This window comes from Eutrigla gurnardus, assembly GCF_963514095.1.
Source record: "Eutrigla gurnardus genome assembly, chromosome: 2".
Classification (NCBI taxonomy): Eukaryota; Metazoa; Chordata; class Actinopteri; order Perciformes; family Triglidae; genus Eutrigla; species Eutrigla gurnardus.
This window is the reverse complement of record NC_139916.1, coordinates 9,664,650-9,679,055: the sequence shown is the minus strand read 5'-3', so window position 1 is coordinate 9,679,055 and position 14,406 is coordinate 9,664,650. Positions and strand designations below refer to the sequence as shown.

Genomic DNA, 14,406 nt, shown 5'->3' with positions numbered 1-14,406 from the left:
CTAGTGCTGCTGTTCAAGCCGACTCCGTCACTCGTCCTCAACCTCTGTGTTGCTTATCATGAAACTGGACTGAAGATGGGGGGGGGGGGGGGGGAGAGTTTTGTTCAATCTGAATGCAACAGAAATCAAATCTCTGTTATGTGATCAGAGCAGTTGGAAAATGTAATTTTCTTTTTTGTGGAAAAATCCATCCACAACCTTTCTGGCACTTTCAGTCACTACAATTTAAATGTAGTGACTGATGTAACAGCTTTTTTTTCTCTTTGTCTCAGGGCACTTTCAGAAGCTTTAGTGGACCAAATAATGAAAAGTTGTTGGGTTTTTTTGCTGAGGGACAAGTACGAAGAAGCAAATTCATCTTTCATTTCGAGAGCTTCCACTTCGAGGGAATTGTGGACTTTGAACTATTGCTATATTGTTGAAATCTACTCTTCGCATGGATCTTTCCTCCAGTTTGTCTCGAGAGACTCTATATCTTCCACTGTTGTTGTGGACTTTAGTTCAAGCGAACACTTCTACACTCCGAGACCGACCTTTCCCACTCTTGTTTATCTGTCGTTTAACCAGCGTCTGCCGGATAGTCTCACTGCAATCGAACCGCATGAGGATCCGCTGGGAAATGGTCCGAGACCACCGGACCAGCACCAGAGTTCGATTTAAACAGACTCCATGTTGTCTTGTGTTACTTTGTCTTTTCGATGTGTTTTGTTGCTTCTTGTTCATCAGACTTACTAACAATTCTGATGTTGGGACAGATAAACTGTTTAATTCATCTCTTTCACGTTTGCTCTTGTATCCAAACCAAACCAACACGTTCTGATGTTAAGGATGTAAAATCAAGGTTTTTGAGGAGGAATAGACTCTACACATCTTTAACAATACATAATGGTGAGATGCACCATGCGATGCGTTTATGAAATGTGGTATTTTGCGCATTTGCGGATTACAGATGACATTAGCATGTGTCTAATATCTAGTAGGATCTAGATTCTGTGTGTGAAGCTGCTGTTGAGCTCACTGATCACACGGCTGTAATAATAAACCTCTGGATGAAAAGAGAGTACCATTTCATGTGGCGACATGTATTTATTTTAAACTTTTTAAAGATTATAACGATATGCCTCAAATCTTCATTATGACTGAAAATATTTTGTTTATTTAATAAAAACCTAAACATTTTGTTCAAGCTGCTTTTATGGCGGCGAGTATCAACCTTATACCCTTTTACGTAATATTACTGGACTCATCTCTGTGTATGCGGGCAAGAAAAAGGTGAATTTCTACCGTGACAAAAAGCTATAAAACTAATTTCATGACCAGCTAAAAATCATCTGATTACAACTTTGGAATGATCGCATCCAGACTGTTGATCAGTGGTGAGATTAATTTGTAAGTAAGAAAAGGAAAGCACTAAACAGGAAGCGATGAGGCTTCATCCAGAAATCGTTTCAAAGGGTTTTTCATCGCACATGAAATAAATGAAAAGCTTATAAAACTAAACCTGGCTTCGTCACTGCAGCCAATATCAGCACCTTAACCTCTTTGATACATATTTAGTTATTTTACAGGGAGGTAACAGGTTCTCACTATCTTCAATGACATTGATGTAGTCCGTAGGTTTAGTTATATCTTTGCTATCATGTAATGTTCGATATATACATATCTTGGGAAGAGGTTGTTCAATGATAAATCTGACGTTTGTACAGTGCATTCAGGAAGAAGAAGATGACTCAAGGCTGTAATTGCGGTCGATGGAGATTCATTTATATACTCTTATGTGAAGTGGCCTCAATACTTTCTGAATGCACTTTATTTCTCCAGATGTTACGGCAAATACTGTAGAAAACCCTTTTCAATTAAGCTTTGCTTTGAAAAAAAACAACCTTATTTGTGCATGTTCAGGCTTTCAAGAACTATATTATTATTACTTATAATAAAAGTAAATGAATATACCACTGTTGCTTATTGAGGGGTAAAAAACATGACATTTTGACTTCCTCTGGGCGAGGGAATAAAAGGTACAATCTAGTAATTCTCTGGAAACCTTGTCCTGCCTTCATACAACGTAAATAGTCTTATTGAAATTCCGTATTTGTGCCAATATAAATCCAATTATAAACTCCTTAGGCATGACAAGAAATGTTGAATTCCAGAAATTCACCCCGTAAATAATTACAAGGAAAAGCAGAGGATGCAGCTCATGTCGGCTGCTGGCGTGATTTGTGTTCCTGTTGTTCCTCTGAGATCGTGTTGTTTAAAATCGACGTCGTAGACGCTTCTAAATACACAGCGGGAAACAGAGATGGTGACATTTATTGGTTGCAGTCGGACTGAGCTTGCACTTTATGACCTTGGGTCCAATTCTCCCAGTAGTAATATACCCCCCCGGCTTACCTCCTGCTGGAGTGCATGAACAGCGAGCCAGGCAGCTCCAGAAGCTCATTTCATCCGGGTGTCCCTGGTGTTTAGAGGCGGCTGATGTTGGAGACGTGTGCACGCTTGTGATGGCACCGAAATGTTTCCGGCAGAGACAAATATCCCAGTTCGATGTTGACAACGATGCTTGTCAGACGCTTAATTGAGGTCTAATAGCTGCCGTGTTCAGGAAGTGGAATAATGGATTTAGGGAAGCGATGGCTGCACTTCCATGAATCTACTTTACTGTAGAGAAAAAAAGCACTCTCTGCCACGTTTGTGCGATTTTGCTCAGCACGTTTTTTCCCGTAATGACCGGTTGCCATTATCGTCGACCGGCACTAACATCTAAATCTCACTTAAAAGGAAACTCCTCCTGCATGAACACTGACCTGTCCGCGGCCAGGTTTCATTCTTATACATCTCGTTGGCGCGACCTCCCTCTCTTGTCTTTCATAAGCTGCAATAAAAAAAATGCACTTCAAATTATGGGCACTCTTCTAGGAGCTCTGAAGGCTCTTAACTTTATATTCCTGCCAAAAGATGTCAAGCTCAGCGTCTCCAAAGTGCCTGCATTTCATCGGCAATTCACATTGTTATATAAAAGGTGCTCGATGTTGGAAATGGTTCATTATTGAGTGTGAAAAGCAAAGAGCTATATATATATATAAATTTGAGCTTTGATCAGCCCATTATTTCTTATTTTTTTACATTTCTTTCTGACTTTCCACTGAAACCAAACCTATGCTGATGTTGCGTTTACATTGACGTCCCTCCAGCCTCTCCTGTGTGTACGTGCATGTTATAGCCATTTGGTATCGTGACGCTGTATCGCTGTATCGCTGTATTGCTGTATCGCTGTATGCATACGTGTGGTGTGTGTGGACATCATGCGTCTGAAAATGGTTTTCTGGCAGTCTGAGGGACAGATGTGATCATTATCATCCCAAATCTCTCTCATCTCTCTTTCAGCGCCATGACCTGATTTATCCACTGGCTGTTTTTTTTGTTTTTTTTGTCTCTGAAACAAAGGCAGATGGCAGCGCTGCCAAAAAACGGGATAAAGCTGGCGTGGAGAGACACCCTGTGTGCCACCGCCACTTCCTGCTCAGGCTAGCAGGTTTAGCAGCGTTAGCAGGCTGGGAGCTGTCCAGTGTGATATTCTGGGCAGAGTGTTCATTTGTTGGTAGTATGAAGCATACAAAACATCGTAATCCCAAGCATCATTACATCATCCTCCGTCACCCCCCCCCCCCCCCCCCTCCCCACCTCCACCCGTCATCCATATCTCCAAGGTCAGTTGGGTAACTTCCTGATAATTTGAGAGATGGACGTTCCGGCAGGGATGCATCACGATGACGCGGTGAATTAATGGATTGCAGAGTGATTGGTGATCTCGTTGGAAAATAAAAGGTTAAGTAAAGGTGCACCTGCGGGGCTGCGTGAGCAAGCAAGAGGAATCCCATTTAATCCTCCACCCATTGTTTCATTTCCCCAGAACATCGCATCCTTTTAGAAATATTAATTCGAAGCTGAACGGCCGTATCGACACGTAGGCCTCTCCACTCAATTTCAGACAAATTTAATATTTTTCAGTTCTCGGCTACAAAACAAGTGCTAGTAAAACATGTCTTGGAGTGATTTGTAAAAGATAATGCAGTTTTTCAAGTCAACGGAGGGAAGTGTCCGAAATATGAATCTTTTCCAGTTGTTTGAGACTTCCACCTTCACGTATGTGTTTCTCCGTCTCTTTTCCACCAGTACGCCACCTGCTGAGGAACAACGTGAGTCCAGACCTCTGCAATGAAGACGGCCTCACCGCCCTGCATCAGGTACCACGTCCACCATCTGTCTTACTCTTCTTGCCTCAAACTGAAAATGGGAAATTACGCTCTCCAGTCATAAATACATGGCAGAACTTTAATTACGTTTCTCAATGCAGAGATTTTATTGTTTAATTGAACAGTTACTTTAACTTACTAACTGGCTTTTAACAATGTAACAGGACACATGACAATGTAACTGTAAATATTCCAACGATGTAATCCACCAGATTACACGTCACGCTGTTCTTTTGCTAATGATTCCATTCAGTGAGGAAATAAAATGTCTGTAGCTGACAGAAATAAAAATGCACCATTAAGTCCAGCTGGTGAGAAACTTTCACTACCCTCTTTCAAAAAAATCTAAAAATCTCCCGCCTCGATTAGTTTGTTCAGTTCAGTTCCACATTAATCCTCTTCAGGAGGTTTGATATTCACTGACCTATTTTTATTTATTTAGGTATAATTACTTTGACTTGGATGTTCAGTTAAAGTCTGTAATAGAGTCAGAGATTGATTCCTTCTTTCCTCGCGGTGGAGCGATGTTGCTCAATTAATCAGCTAGAGGCTCGTTATTGTATCGCCCTTTAAAAATCCACTATAGTTCGACCTCAAATTCAGTTACAATCTCCTTCAGCAGCTAAACAGATGTTTATTTACAAAATGGATAATAGCTTGTGCACCAAATATCGGAAGATGACAAAAAGAGCTGGCTCACCAAATATTCCACATGTCCATGTTTTGCACCGCAGCAGTAAAATATTGCGACTCTCTTTTTAAAACTCCTATTAATCAATTCCAACTTCACCATTAAAATCTCAGTCTTTTGTTGAAATGTAATTAAATCATTTCCTGGTGTGATTAGTTTGCAGAACTATGAATTAAAGTCTCCTGTGCAGAATAGAGGGTTGAGGACTGAAAAAAAAAAAAGATTTCTTACAGTGAGGAAATGAGTTCAGTATTGGGGAAATTAGACCAATTTCGATGCAGGAAATTGATCGAGGACATGAGGCGGATTTTCACTCGCTAATTAGGGCCATTACTGGCATGAGATTCATCCATATCAATGCTCCAGATCACTTTCACGGAAAACTGCTCAGTTGTCTGTAAATAATGGGTAATTACATGTCTCATTTGATCACAAATCAGTCATTCTTTTGATTGGAATGTCGAAAAGTGTCCTCTGCCTTGTGTCCATTTCCTGTCCCCACAGTGAACCAGACACCGCCTGATTTTCAGGGTCCAAACATGTGTTTAGACGTCTGAAACAACAAGGTACTAACTAGATAGATAACAGCGGTCTAGGCCCCGATTACCTTAAGTATGCAAAAACTAAACTAAAACATGGCTGACCGATCAACTGCATCACATCTGCTCAGCTCTGTTCACTCCAGCAGAACATGTTTGCCTTCTGGACGAATTTGAGCGTTTTCAAGGACATTTTACCATTAAAATTCAGCAAAGAATGTTCCAGCATATAAACACATAGCACAGCTGAGGTACCGTGTCTTCTTTATGCGGCACTAGTTTTGCTAACTCGTCAGTCAGGCTCAGGTTGGTTTCTGAGGACAAATTAACTGCTGTATGTTAAAAAAAGAAAATCCAACCTGTAAACACAAACAAAGCAGTGAAACCGACCCTCGTTTGCAACGCCGACATACCGTCCTCGTCTTGGAAAACGTCAGAAGACAACTCCTTAATCACCCACATCAAAAATCCTCCTAAAGCATGAATTTTAATTCATCGATCAAATCTATTTATCGCCCAGCTCTACTCTGACATGTAAATCTCAGTAAACTCAGCATCTTATTTTGGCCCAAACCCACATCTTTATAGGCGTTTACAGCGTAAAAGACACCCAAGTTTTCACAAACCGATGGGATGAGTGCTCATCACAAAGAAGGCATGTGATGAGCACTCATCCCCTCGGTTTGTCCTCTGCTGTTCATCCTTTCATCTCTCTCTCTGCCTACAGTTGTTCTACACCTCTAGTTATTGTCCTCTCTCTTCGCTCTGCTTCAGCTAACACAGCCGTCTCCTTTTCCCCTCTCGGGCTGCTCAAAGCCTAATGCTCCGGCTCCTGCTGGGAGGCGGCGAAATGACCAAGGGGAAGAGAAAATTGAAGTCCATCAGTCACCGCCGGTGTGGCTTGTGTTTTTAAAAGCCGCGGGGCCGTCGGCTGAGCTCGACCTTTCGGCACTGAATGTGTTTGTACCCGATAATCTGCCATTTGGACGGGTCGGCCTGCACGCCGTCTTCGAGATGAGACCTTTTCACTCCTGCTACCGTTTGACAAATGCAGCCATTCCCACACAGGCAGAACGGAGACAGGAAAACACACATGGGGGGAATTCATACTCACACACACACATATGGCAGAGGGTGAGATAAATGAAGGGAAGTGGTGGTGATGTTTCTCTAAATGAGATGTCCTACCTATCTGGGGTCAGTCTCACCTCGCTGATGGGACACATTAATCAATAGATGGCTTTTAGGGGCGCTGTATGTGCCGGAAAACACACACACACACACACACACACACACACTGAATTTACGATATGGGCCCTGGAGAAGAAGTAAAGCTTCTTGTCAGCTTCAGTTCTATTAGAGAATGTGCTTTTGTCCACAGTTAGCTGGCTGGATAACGCTGGGATGATGTGACGGATTCTATTACTTCATAATTGGATAGTTTGATACTGGATTTGTGACATGCGATGGTTTTCCACAGGACAGCGTGGACATCTTTATTTTGATGCTTGTCGCTGTAGAGCCTGATAAACATTTGTTCTTCTACTATTCTCCCCGTTAGCTATTCAAAACTCTATATCACAGAATTACATCAGTATCTTGTTGTGTAGAGCGACTTTTATTACAGCTGACGAAGCTCCACCACAAATGCACTGTGGCCGCATCACAATAAAAAGCCTGTGGTCGGCTTTTAATTTGAATACAAATCGATGCATTTATATCATGTCATCTGGAGACACTTAGGGCGTTTTCACACCTGCCTTGTTTAGTTCGGTTGAATCGAATCCTGGAGCGTTTCCCCCCTTGGTGCAGTTCGTTTGGGAAGGTCTGAACACATCAATCGCACTCGGGTGCGGACCAAAACAACCGGACCGAGACCTCCTGGAAGGGATGGTCTCGGTCCGGCTCCAAACAAACTCTGGTGCGGTTCGATTGTGGTGAGAACATGATCCAACCTCGATCCGACCGAACTGGGGGAGCATTGAGCCTGTTTTGGACTAAACCACCTCCCGTAGCCAGCTGCGCTGTGCATTATGGGTAGAAGATGGTCGAGATGAATCCGAGTAATCGTGGACAGACGTGGACTCGTGAGAAGGTGCAGTGCCTCATAGAGGTTTGGTCGGATGACTATATAAACTCACAACTTTCGACAACACATAAAAACACTGAAATCTACTCACTCTTCAGCAAACGGCTCGGGGACGTAATACACGAAGACCAGGGCCAAGAGCAACCCGCGTAGCTTTCCCTCCATTGTAAAATTGAAAAGTAGCGCTCTGGAGGCTGCTCTTCTTTGTTTACTTCCGGGAGTTTCCCCACGAGGAAATTCCGACCAATTAGAGAGCAGTTTCCCCGTGCATCAAACATTTTGGTCCGCTTGTGAATGCTGCCGTGTGAACACAAACCAAACTCGAGGCAATTTGCAACATTGTAACAAGTTGGTCCCTGATTCGGACCAGAGCAAACGAACCACAGGTGTGAAAACGCCCTGACAGAGCGGGTCTAGTCATTTACAAGGACTCACCATGCCCTCGTGATCAAGACCGGGTAAAGAAAAGTCTCCTTTAAAGGCTGTAAACCTTGGACTGAACCGGACTCTGGGTGGGCAGCCATCTGCCTGGACCGCTTCGGGAGGGAGGGAGAATATAATAGGATGATAATTATAGCATTAATAGCAGGAATAATAATAGAAATATGACTAATAATAATAGCAGCATCGGTGGATATAATAATATAATAATAGTAAACAGGCATCGAAATACGATAAAGTTTGAATGTGCAGCAGCAGGATTCTGCTAATACAGCTCAGATATGACCGAAAGCAATCAGCAAAAAAATGAAGCCTGACTCGTATCTGAAAGTGTGAGAAGATGAAGCAGTGAAACTTCCCTCCGGAAACACAGACATCCAGTTACACCGTTGAAACCGGCGCTTTCTCTCCAACCACCTGTTGAGCCAATCCAACGCGGCTTCGTGGACAATGTGGACTGATTGATGGCCGGGAGAGATTAAAACGGGGCTTTGACACAGTTATTCTTGGTCTGAACAACCTTCAAGGTGGAGGGAGGAGAAACCTCGCCAGGAGAATGCTTTCCCTCGCTCGTGGCGTCTCGCTGCTGTTGCTACCCGACTCAGTCGTGGCGGGGCGTCCAACCATCGCTGGAGTCGCATTTAAAAAACATTTTTACTTCAGTGATTCCAGCACTCAAATATTTATGCAGAGAACTTGTGCTGTAATGATCATCGGCCTTGTTCCAACACTCAATCCAGAGATCCTCAACAGGGGGTCCCCAAAATGATTTGATCCCAAACTTTTTTCTTCTAAAAAATATGTCCAAAAATACACATTAATATGCGTACAACCTATAATACGCAACTAGAACTCTTCCTATTCGCTAAATGTTATGTTGTGAAATTGTGATGTAGATGCCACTATAGATTTAAAATATGTTCTATATGAATCTGTCAGCAATTATTAAATGAAATTCCTTTACATTCTCGGCCTCCTGGTCTTGGTTTTGCCCACTTAACCCCCTCAGTATTTCAGTTTCAGTGCCGGCTCGTGACAACAGAAATGTCAGCCATTTGGTCTCGGATGTCCTTCCTTGTCATCTCGCTCCTCGCCCCGGACCGCCGTCCTCTCGGCCCACCGACTGATCCCAGCAAGACTGCCTGCTTTTGTTTTCCAGCAACATAATCTGACCCTTTGTCGGACGCACAGTCCCGTCATTGTGTTTTCATGAAAGGCACATTATTTCTCCTCTCATCGTGTTGTTGGCAGCTGGAGACGGGTGGAGGCTTGTGGGGTCCGGCGGGGGGCGGGGCTAGGCGTCTAGTTAAAGGGCTAGTTAATTTGTGAGTGCAGGTATGTGTGGTTTTTATATGTATTTTTTCCCAGAGTGAAGGGATGAGTTGAGTCAGCCAGCAGGTGGCTGGTTTAGATTGAGGAGGTGAGCAGATTAGCTGGCGAGTGTGAAGGTTGCATCCTCCTCTCGGGTTTTCTGACGACATCCGTCACGCTCACTGCTGCCGGCGGCAGATTTAGACGCCAGCTAATCCGTCAGTCTATCAGACGTCTTTGACGAGCTTGTTTGTCTCTTAATTGTCTTGTGTTTGTCAGTTTGCGAGGCCGCTCGATGCTCGTCTCCCCGCGGCATCAACATCGCCGTCGACTAAAAACTCTTCCGTCTCTTTTGAACGTTCGACGCTCTTATGACATCATCGACGCCGGAAGTCGTTGACACAAATAAACCAGTTGCACTTCTGCTTTTGGGAGCTTCGGAAGAAGGCTTCTGTCTCTCGCCTTCCTTATCTCGAGGCCAGCTGAGTTTCTATGATTTGTATGCACATAAATCTTTCACACGGAGTCTGGCACAGATCGCTCTAGGAGAGAAACCTTAACGTGAACCTCCTTCTGTGATCGGGATCTTCACACTGTCGCCTTCACGTCTCTCTTCTTTGATACGCGTTGCCTGAGTGCTTTTACTGTGATGCAGCTCTTTTTTTTGTTTCTTTTCCAATCAACAATCTTTTTCCATCCTCTACCTCAAAAGATAAGAGGCGGTTGATCGTTGACATACTGTATGTAGCCGTGGAAATGTGCAGATCAAGAGCTATCATTAATTTAAGTTGATTGATATCATAAACGCTTGTCACCAACTTCGTTTCATCTACAAGCTTAATCGATGTGTAAATATCAATATATCTGATTGGGTTGCTTGTTTTTCCAATCAGGGAAGCAGCTCTCAATGAGCACTGGACCTATTTATTTATTTACTTACTTACTTATTTATTTGGGACACGTCACATAAACGGTAGTCCTGCAGCTGCATATTGAATGTGTTTTCCTCGTTATGTTACATAAATAATGTAAACATACAAATTGACTCAGGTAAAGGCACAACAATTCTCATGTGAAAGTGTTGAGCTGAATGTGAAAAGGCCTTGACTCGTCACGCTGCGACGTCCGTGACTGAATCGTTGCCGACAGGATGTGCTCGTCAGTGTTTCCAGGCACTCTGTGTTGTTTTTTTTCTGTTTTCTACTCATCCATTTCACCTCTTTATTTGCCTTCCTGCTGTCTGTCCTCCGCATCTGTGAAGTCATTTCATTTCCTCTCTCGTGTTGTGTATTAATTTCTGTTCGCGCTGCTGTCAGAACCGCCTTATCTGAGTCGACTTGGCAGGCGATGCTACAAAAACTCCTGTGAATGCACACAACTCATTCTCTCCTTACCTCAATTTGGTGTTTTTTTAAAGCATTCAGATTAAGATGTGTTTGCCAGGCGGCAGGCAGACAGAGATGGAGCACCAAAGGTGTCGGTCTCATCCATTAAATCGTCCCACAGTCACATCCGCACACCTTGTCGCACAATAACAGTTTAAAGCTCAACACTCATCACTCCGGGGATGCTTCATTGTCTGAAAAGTCACATTTATTATTGAAAACAATCATTTTATACTCATTATCTGTTACCGGAGCTGTTTGTCTGCTTGTCTTAATGATGTCAATACGATGCTGGAGGAGAAACTGCTGTCGATATTTGCATTTTTCCAAAATGTACCTCATATTTCCTCCAACCTGCCTTCCTCTTCTCTTTGTTGAGGTTGTGAGTTTGTAGCTCTCTAGCTTCAGTGTTACTTGCTCTCGCTGCCACTCTCAGAGACTAGAAACCTCTAGAGATTGCTCTTCAGCTCATCCTCCACGAAAAAAAAAAAAAACAATCTGCTCACGTCTTGGCGGTTTCTATGGTGAGCGTGTTCAGTCTGGTGGAATATTTAAAGATGTAGGAGGGGAAAAAGGAGTTAATCTCTCGATGCCACAGGTGTGTGATCTGTAAGTTCATTTTAAAGTAGGTGATGATATCTCTTCTTCTACACACACACACACACACACACAAACACTCAGTTTGCTTTCTCTTTTTTTGTGTGTTTCATATTTTTGTTGTTTTTTCTTCTTCTTCTGTTCTGTTTTTGCCTTGTACTTGTCTTCACCTGCTCTGTCACTTTTTTGCACAATTAAAAAAAAATAGAAATAATTTGAAACACACACTAAACTCATCATACACAGTGAATTTTTTGTGGGTTTTTTTTGGCCGGCCTGAAATCATGGCCGACAACATCGATGTCAATGACGCACTGGAGTCATCCATAGCATAACCTCTCCTCTAACAATATGTATGAAAGCTAAAGCATATAGCATCCGGGGTTCTGCTGCTCAATGGTGAGTTTAAACATTTACTTCCCACAGGAAGATAATCCATAAAGATTTACCGGCTGGTCGTCTCCTTAGCAGCCGTTCGCAGGCTTTGCTGTAGCTCACTCCGCCGCTACTCGCTGTTCAATAAATAATTATTCTGAGCTTCGTGACCCCGGCAAATGACTCGCTTCACTGTCCAAATCTGATCAATTCGGTTCGGGAACACTTGGAGCGTCTAGAAGAGCTGCAGCGTGGGACTAGAAATTAGCCGGTTGGCCGGTGGAAGTCTGCAGCACGTCGCCTGCACATATATAATCAACCCTGACACACAATGTGTCTGGTTTCTAAGCCATTCTAGGTGATGTCTTCGAATATGAAATACAACAAAATATATTCATTTCCAATGACAATGAAACAGCACAAAACCCTCCCGTCTGAGAAGCTGAAAGCAGACGATGTTCGGGGCATTCTGCTGGTAGAAACATAATGAGATTAACAGCAGTCAGCGTGTTACATTTCATTATGACAGATGTCTCATTTTCATATCAAAGCAGAGAGTCGAGGAAATGTCAACACTCCAGCAGCTCGTCACAAAAGTGAAGCTGCTTTTGGAAGCTAAATAAACCCCAAAAAAAACAACAAAAACAGCAGCTGTTTCTGGGGAACAAAGGATTTTTAAATGACATTTCCTCTTTGATATGCGACACGAACACTGGAGCGAGGAGGGACTCCAACACAACATTACATGGATCAGATTCAAACCCACAACTCTACCAGTGCAGTTAATAAGTGACAAGGCCTGGAAGCAAGACTTCTGCTCTGAACCCTCTGATTTCTGATTGCTTCTAACCCTCCTGCTGTGATAAAGTAATCTAGTGTTTTAACTTATGTCTCTGTCTCTCTGGTCCTTGTCTTTGTCCAGCGGTCCAAAAAACCTGTCGCTGCCGTCGGCAGTAAGCTTGGAAGATGGTTTACATGAAAAATAAAAAGAATCTCCTTCCTCCCCACCCAGTAATCACACCCAAGTTTAACGAGGAAAATTCACTTCCGGCTCCGTCGCGGTCCAGGGAACGGCCCACGCTACGGACGAGATGTCACAATGACTGTGCTCAAAATTGGCTTAATGTGTTCTGCGATGGGCGACTCCAGGACTTCTGCAGGCACACGGTTTGATTCGGTAATGGACTTGTCTTTGTGCTCCGGGTGACGAATGAGGCTCTTTTTTTGAATCCGTCTCCTGCGATGATTAAGGTGCTGAAGCACACGGCTGCATCGACGCACCGCGGCTTTACTTCACTGTGTGAATCACACGCTACATCGGAGGGAATAATCTCACTTTGGTGTTTTACTTCCTCCCTCATCTCACTCCATCTGGGCTGTCGGTTAAACACATTTCATTTATGACCTCTCCTCTCCCCCCCCACTCTCTCTACAGTGTTGCATCGATAACTACGAGGAGATGGTGAAGATCCTGCTGGACCGAGGAGCCAGCGTCAACGCTCAGGACAACGAGCTGTGGACGCCGCTGCACGCCGCCGCTACCTGCGGCCACGCGGGACTCGTCAAGATACTCATTGCACAGTAAGACAGGGGCGATCTGCAGTGTTCTCACAGTGGAAGAGGTTAAATGTTAAAAGTTAGAACGGCTGTTTGAACCATGAACTTGTAACTGCAGTTGAGATGAGAAAAGTAAACACACACATTCAAATAATGAGGTACAAAAGCAAACACTGTCCTCAGTGGCCACTGTAGGCAGTTTGCATATAACTATTTGTTCTTTAATTGCATTCTGGGCAAGAGAAATGAGGTGTTTCTGTTCCTAAAACAACAGACGCTTCCAACCTGCAGGAGCGTAAATTGATGGTAATGCACCTAGAGATTAGAGGAAATGCCAGAGGACCGCACTAATAGCAGGAGCCAAACAAATAAATAAAATAGGGGGGGTGCTATGCTTCTTTCCCAGATCTGGGATAGAAGCACAGGACATCATAGCGCAATATTGTTTAACTATACTTTTCTGATATCGGTATATGTGATGATACAACAAATCTATTTTCAAACAGACTTTCTGTACAATAAGTTGGAGTCAGACACACTGCTGCCATCTGTTGACATGCAGGACACCGATCTTATCACTTGGACTCGTAACCACAGTGAAATGACTGATTTAAATACCGTCAACTTGTTCTGGACTGAAAGAAATATAGCTCCACATTGATTGATTTATTGAGGTACGAGACACGGGCCTGTTTTACCGCCATGATATAAAGCACTGCTGACGACAGACCAACTATCTGAAAACAACACAAAACTACATTCAGCTGTCGTCTAGCTTTAATATTTTTAATTTATTTTGTACATTCGGATAACATAATATTCTTTAAGAGTCATCTGCTCGTCTCTCACAGCGGGGCAGATCTGCTGGCGGTCAACTCTGATGGGAACATGCCCTACGACCTTTGTGAGGACGACCCGACCCTGGACATCATCGAGACGGCCATGGCCAACAGAGGTAGAGTCTGAATATATATTTATATTTATTATATATTAGAGACAGAATCTTAAAGCTGTAGCAGTTTGATAAGCACATTTTTTTGTGCTTTCTTGAACAAGTTTGAAGCTCGTCAGACTCACGACGTCCGCAGACTGAACACATGAGAAATTAATCTTCACCATGCATAATGACTTTTAATGTCGGTACTTTATATTCTGGTACTAATTA

General features: G+C 43.3%; 1 protein-coding gene across 1 annotated transcript in view; it reads left to right on the top strand.

The window, feature by feature from the left end:
- ppp1r16b (protein phosphatase 1, regulatory subunit 16B) overlaps positions 1–14,406 on the top strand; it is a 67,803-nt gene that overhangs the window by 40,857 nt on the left and 12,540 nt on the right. The window contains exons 3-5 of the mRNA XM_084023499.1: positions 4,177–4,247; positions 13,120–13,265; positions 14,093–14,196. Of these exons, the coding sequence (XP_083879625.1) occupies positions 4,177–4,247; positions 13,120–13,265; positions 14,093–14,196 (321 nt within the window). The remainder of the gene's footprint in view (positions 1–4,176; positions 4,248–13,119; positions 13,266–14,092; positions 14,197–14,406) is intronic.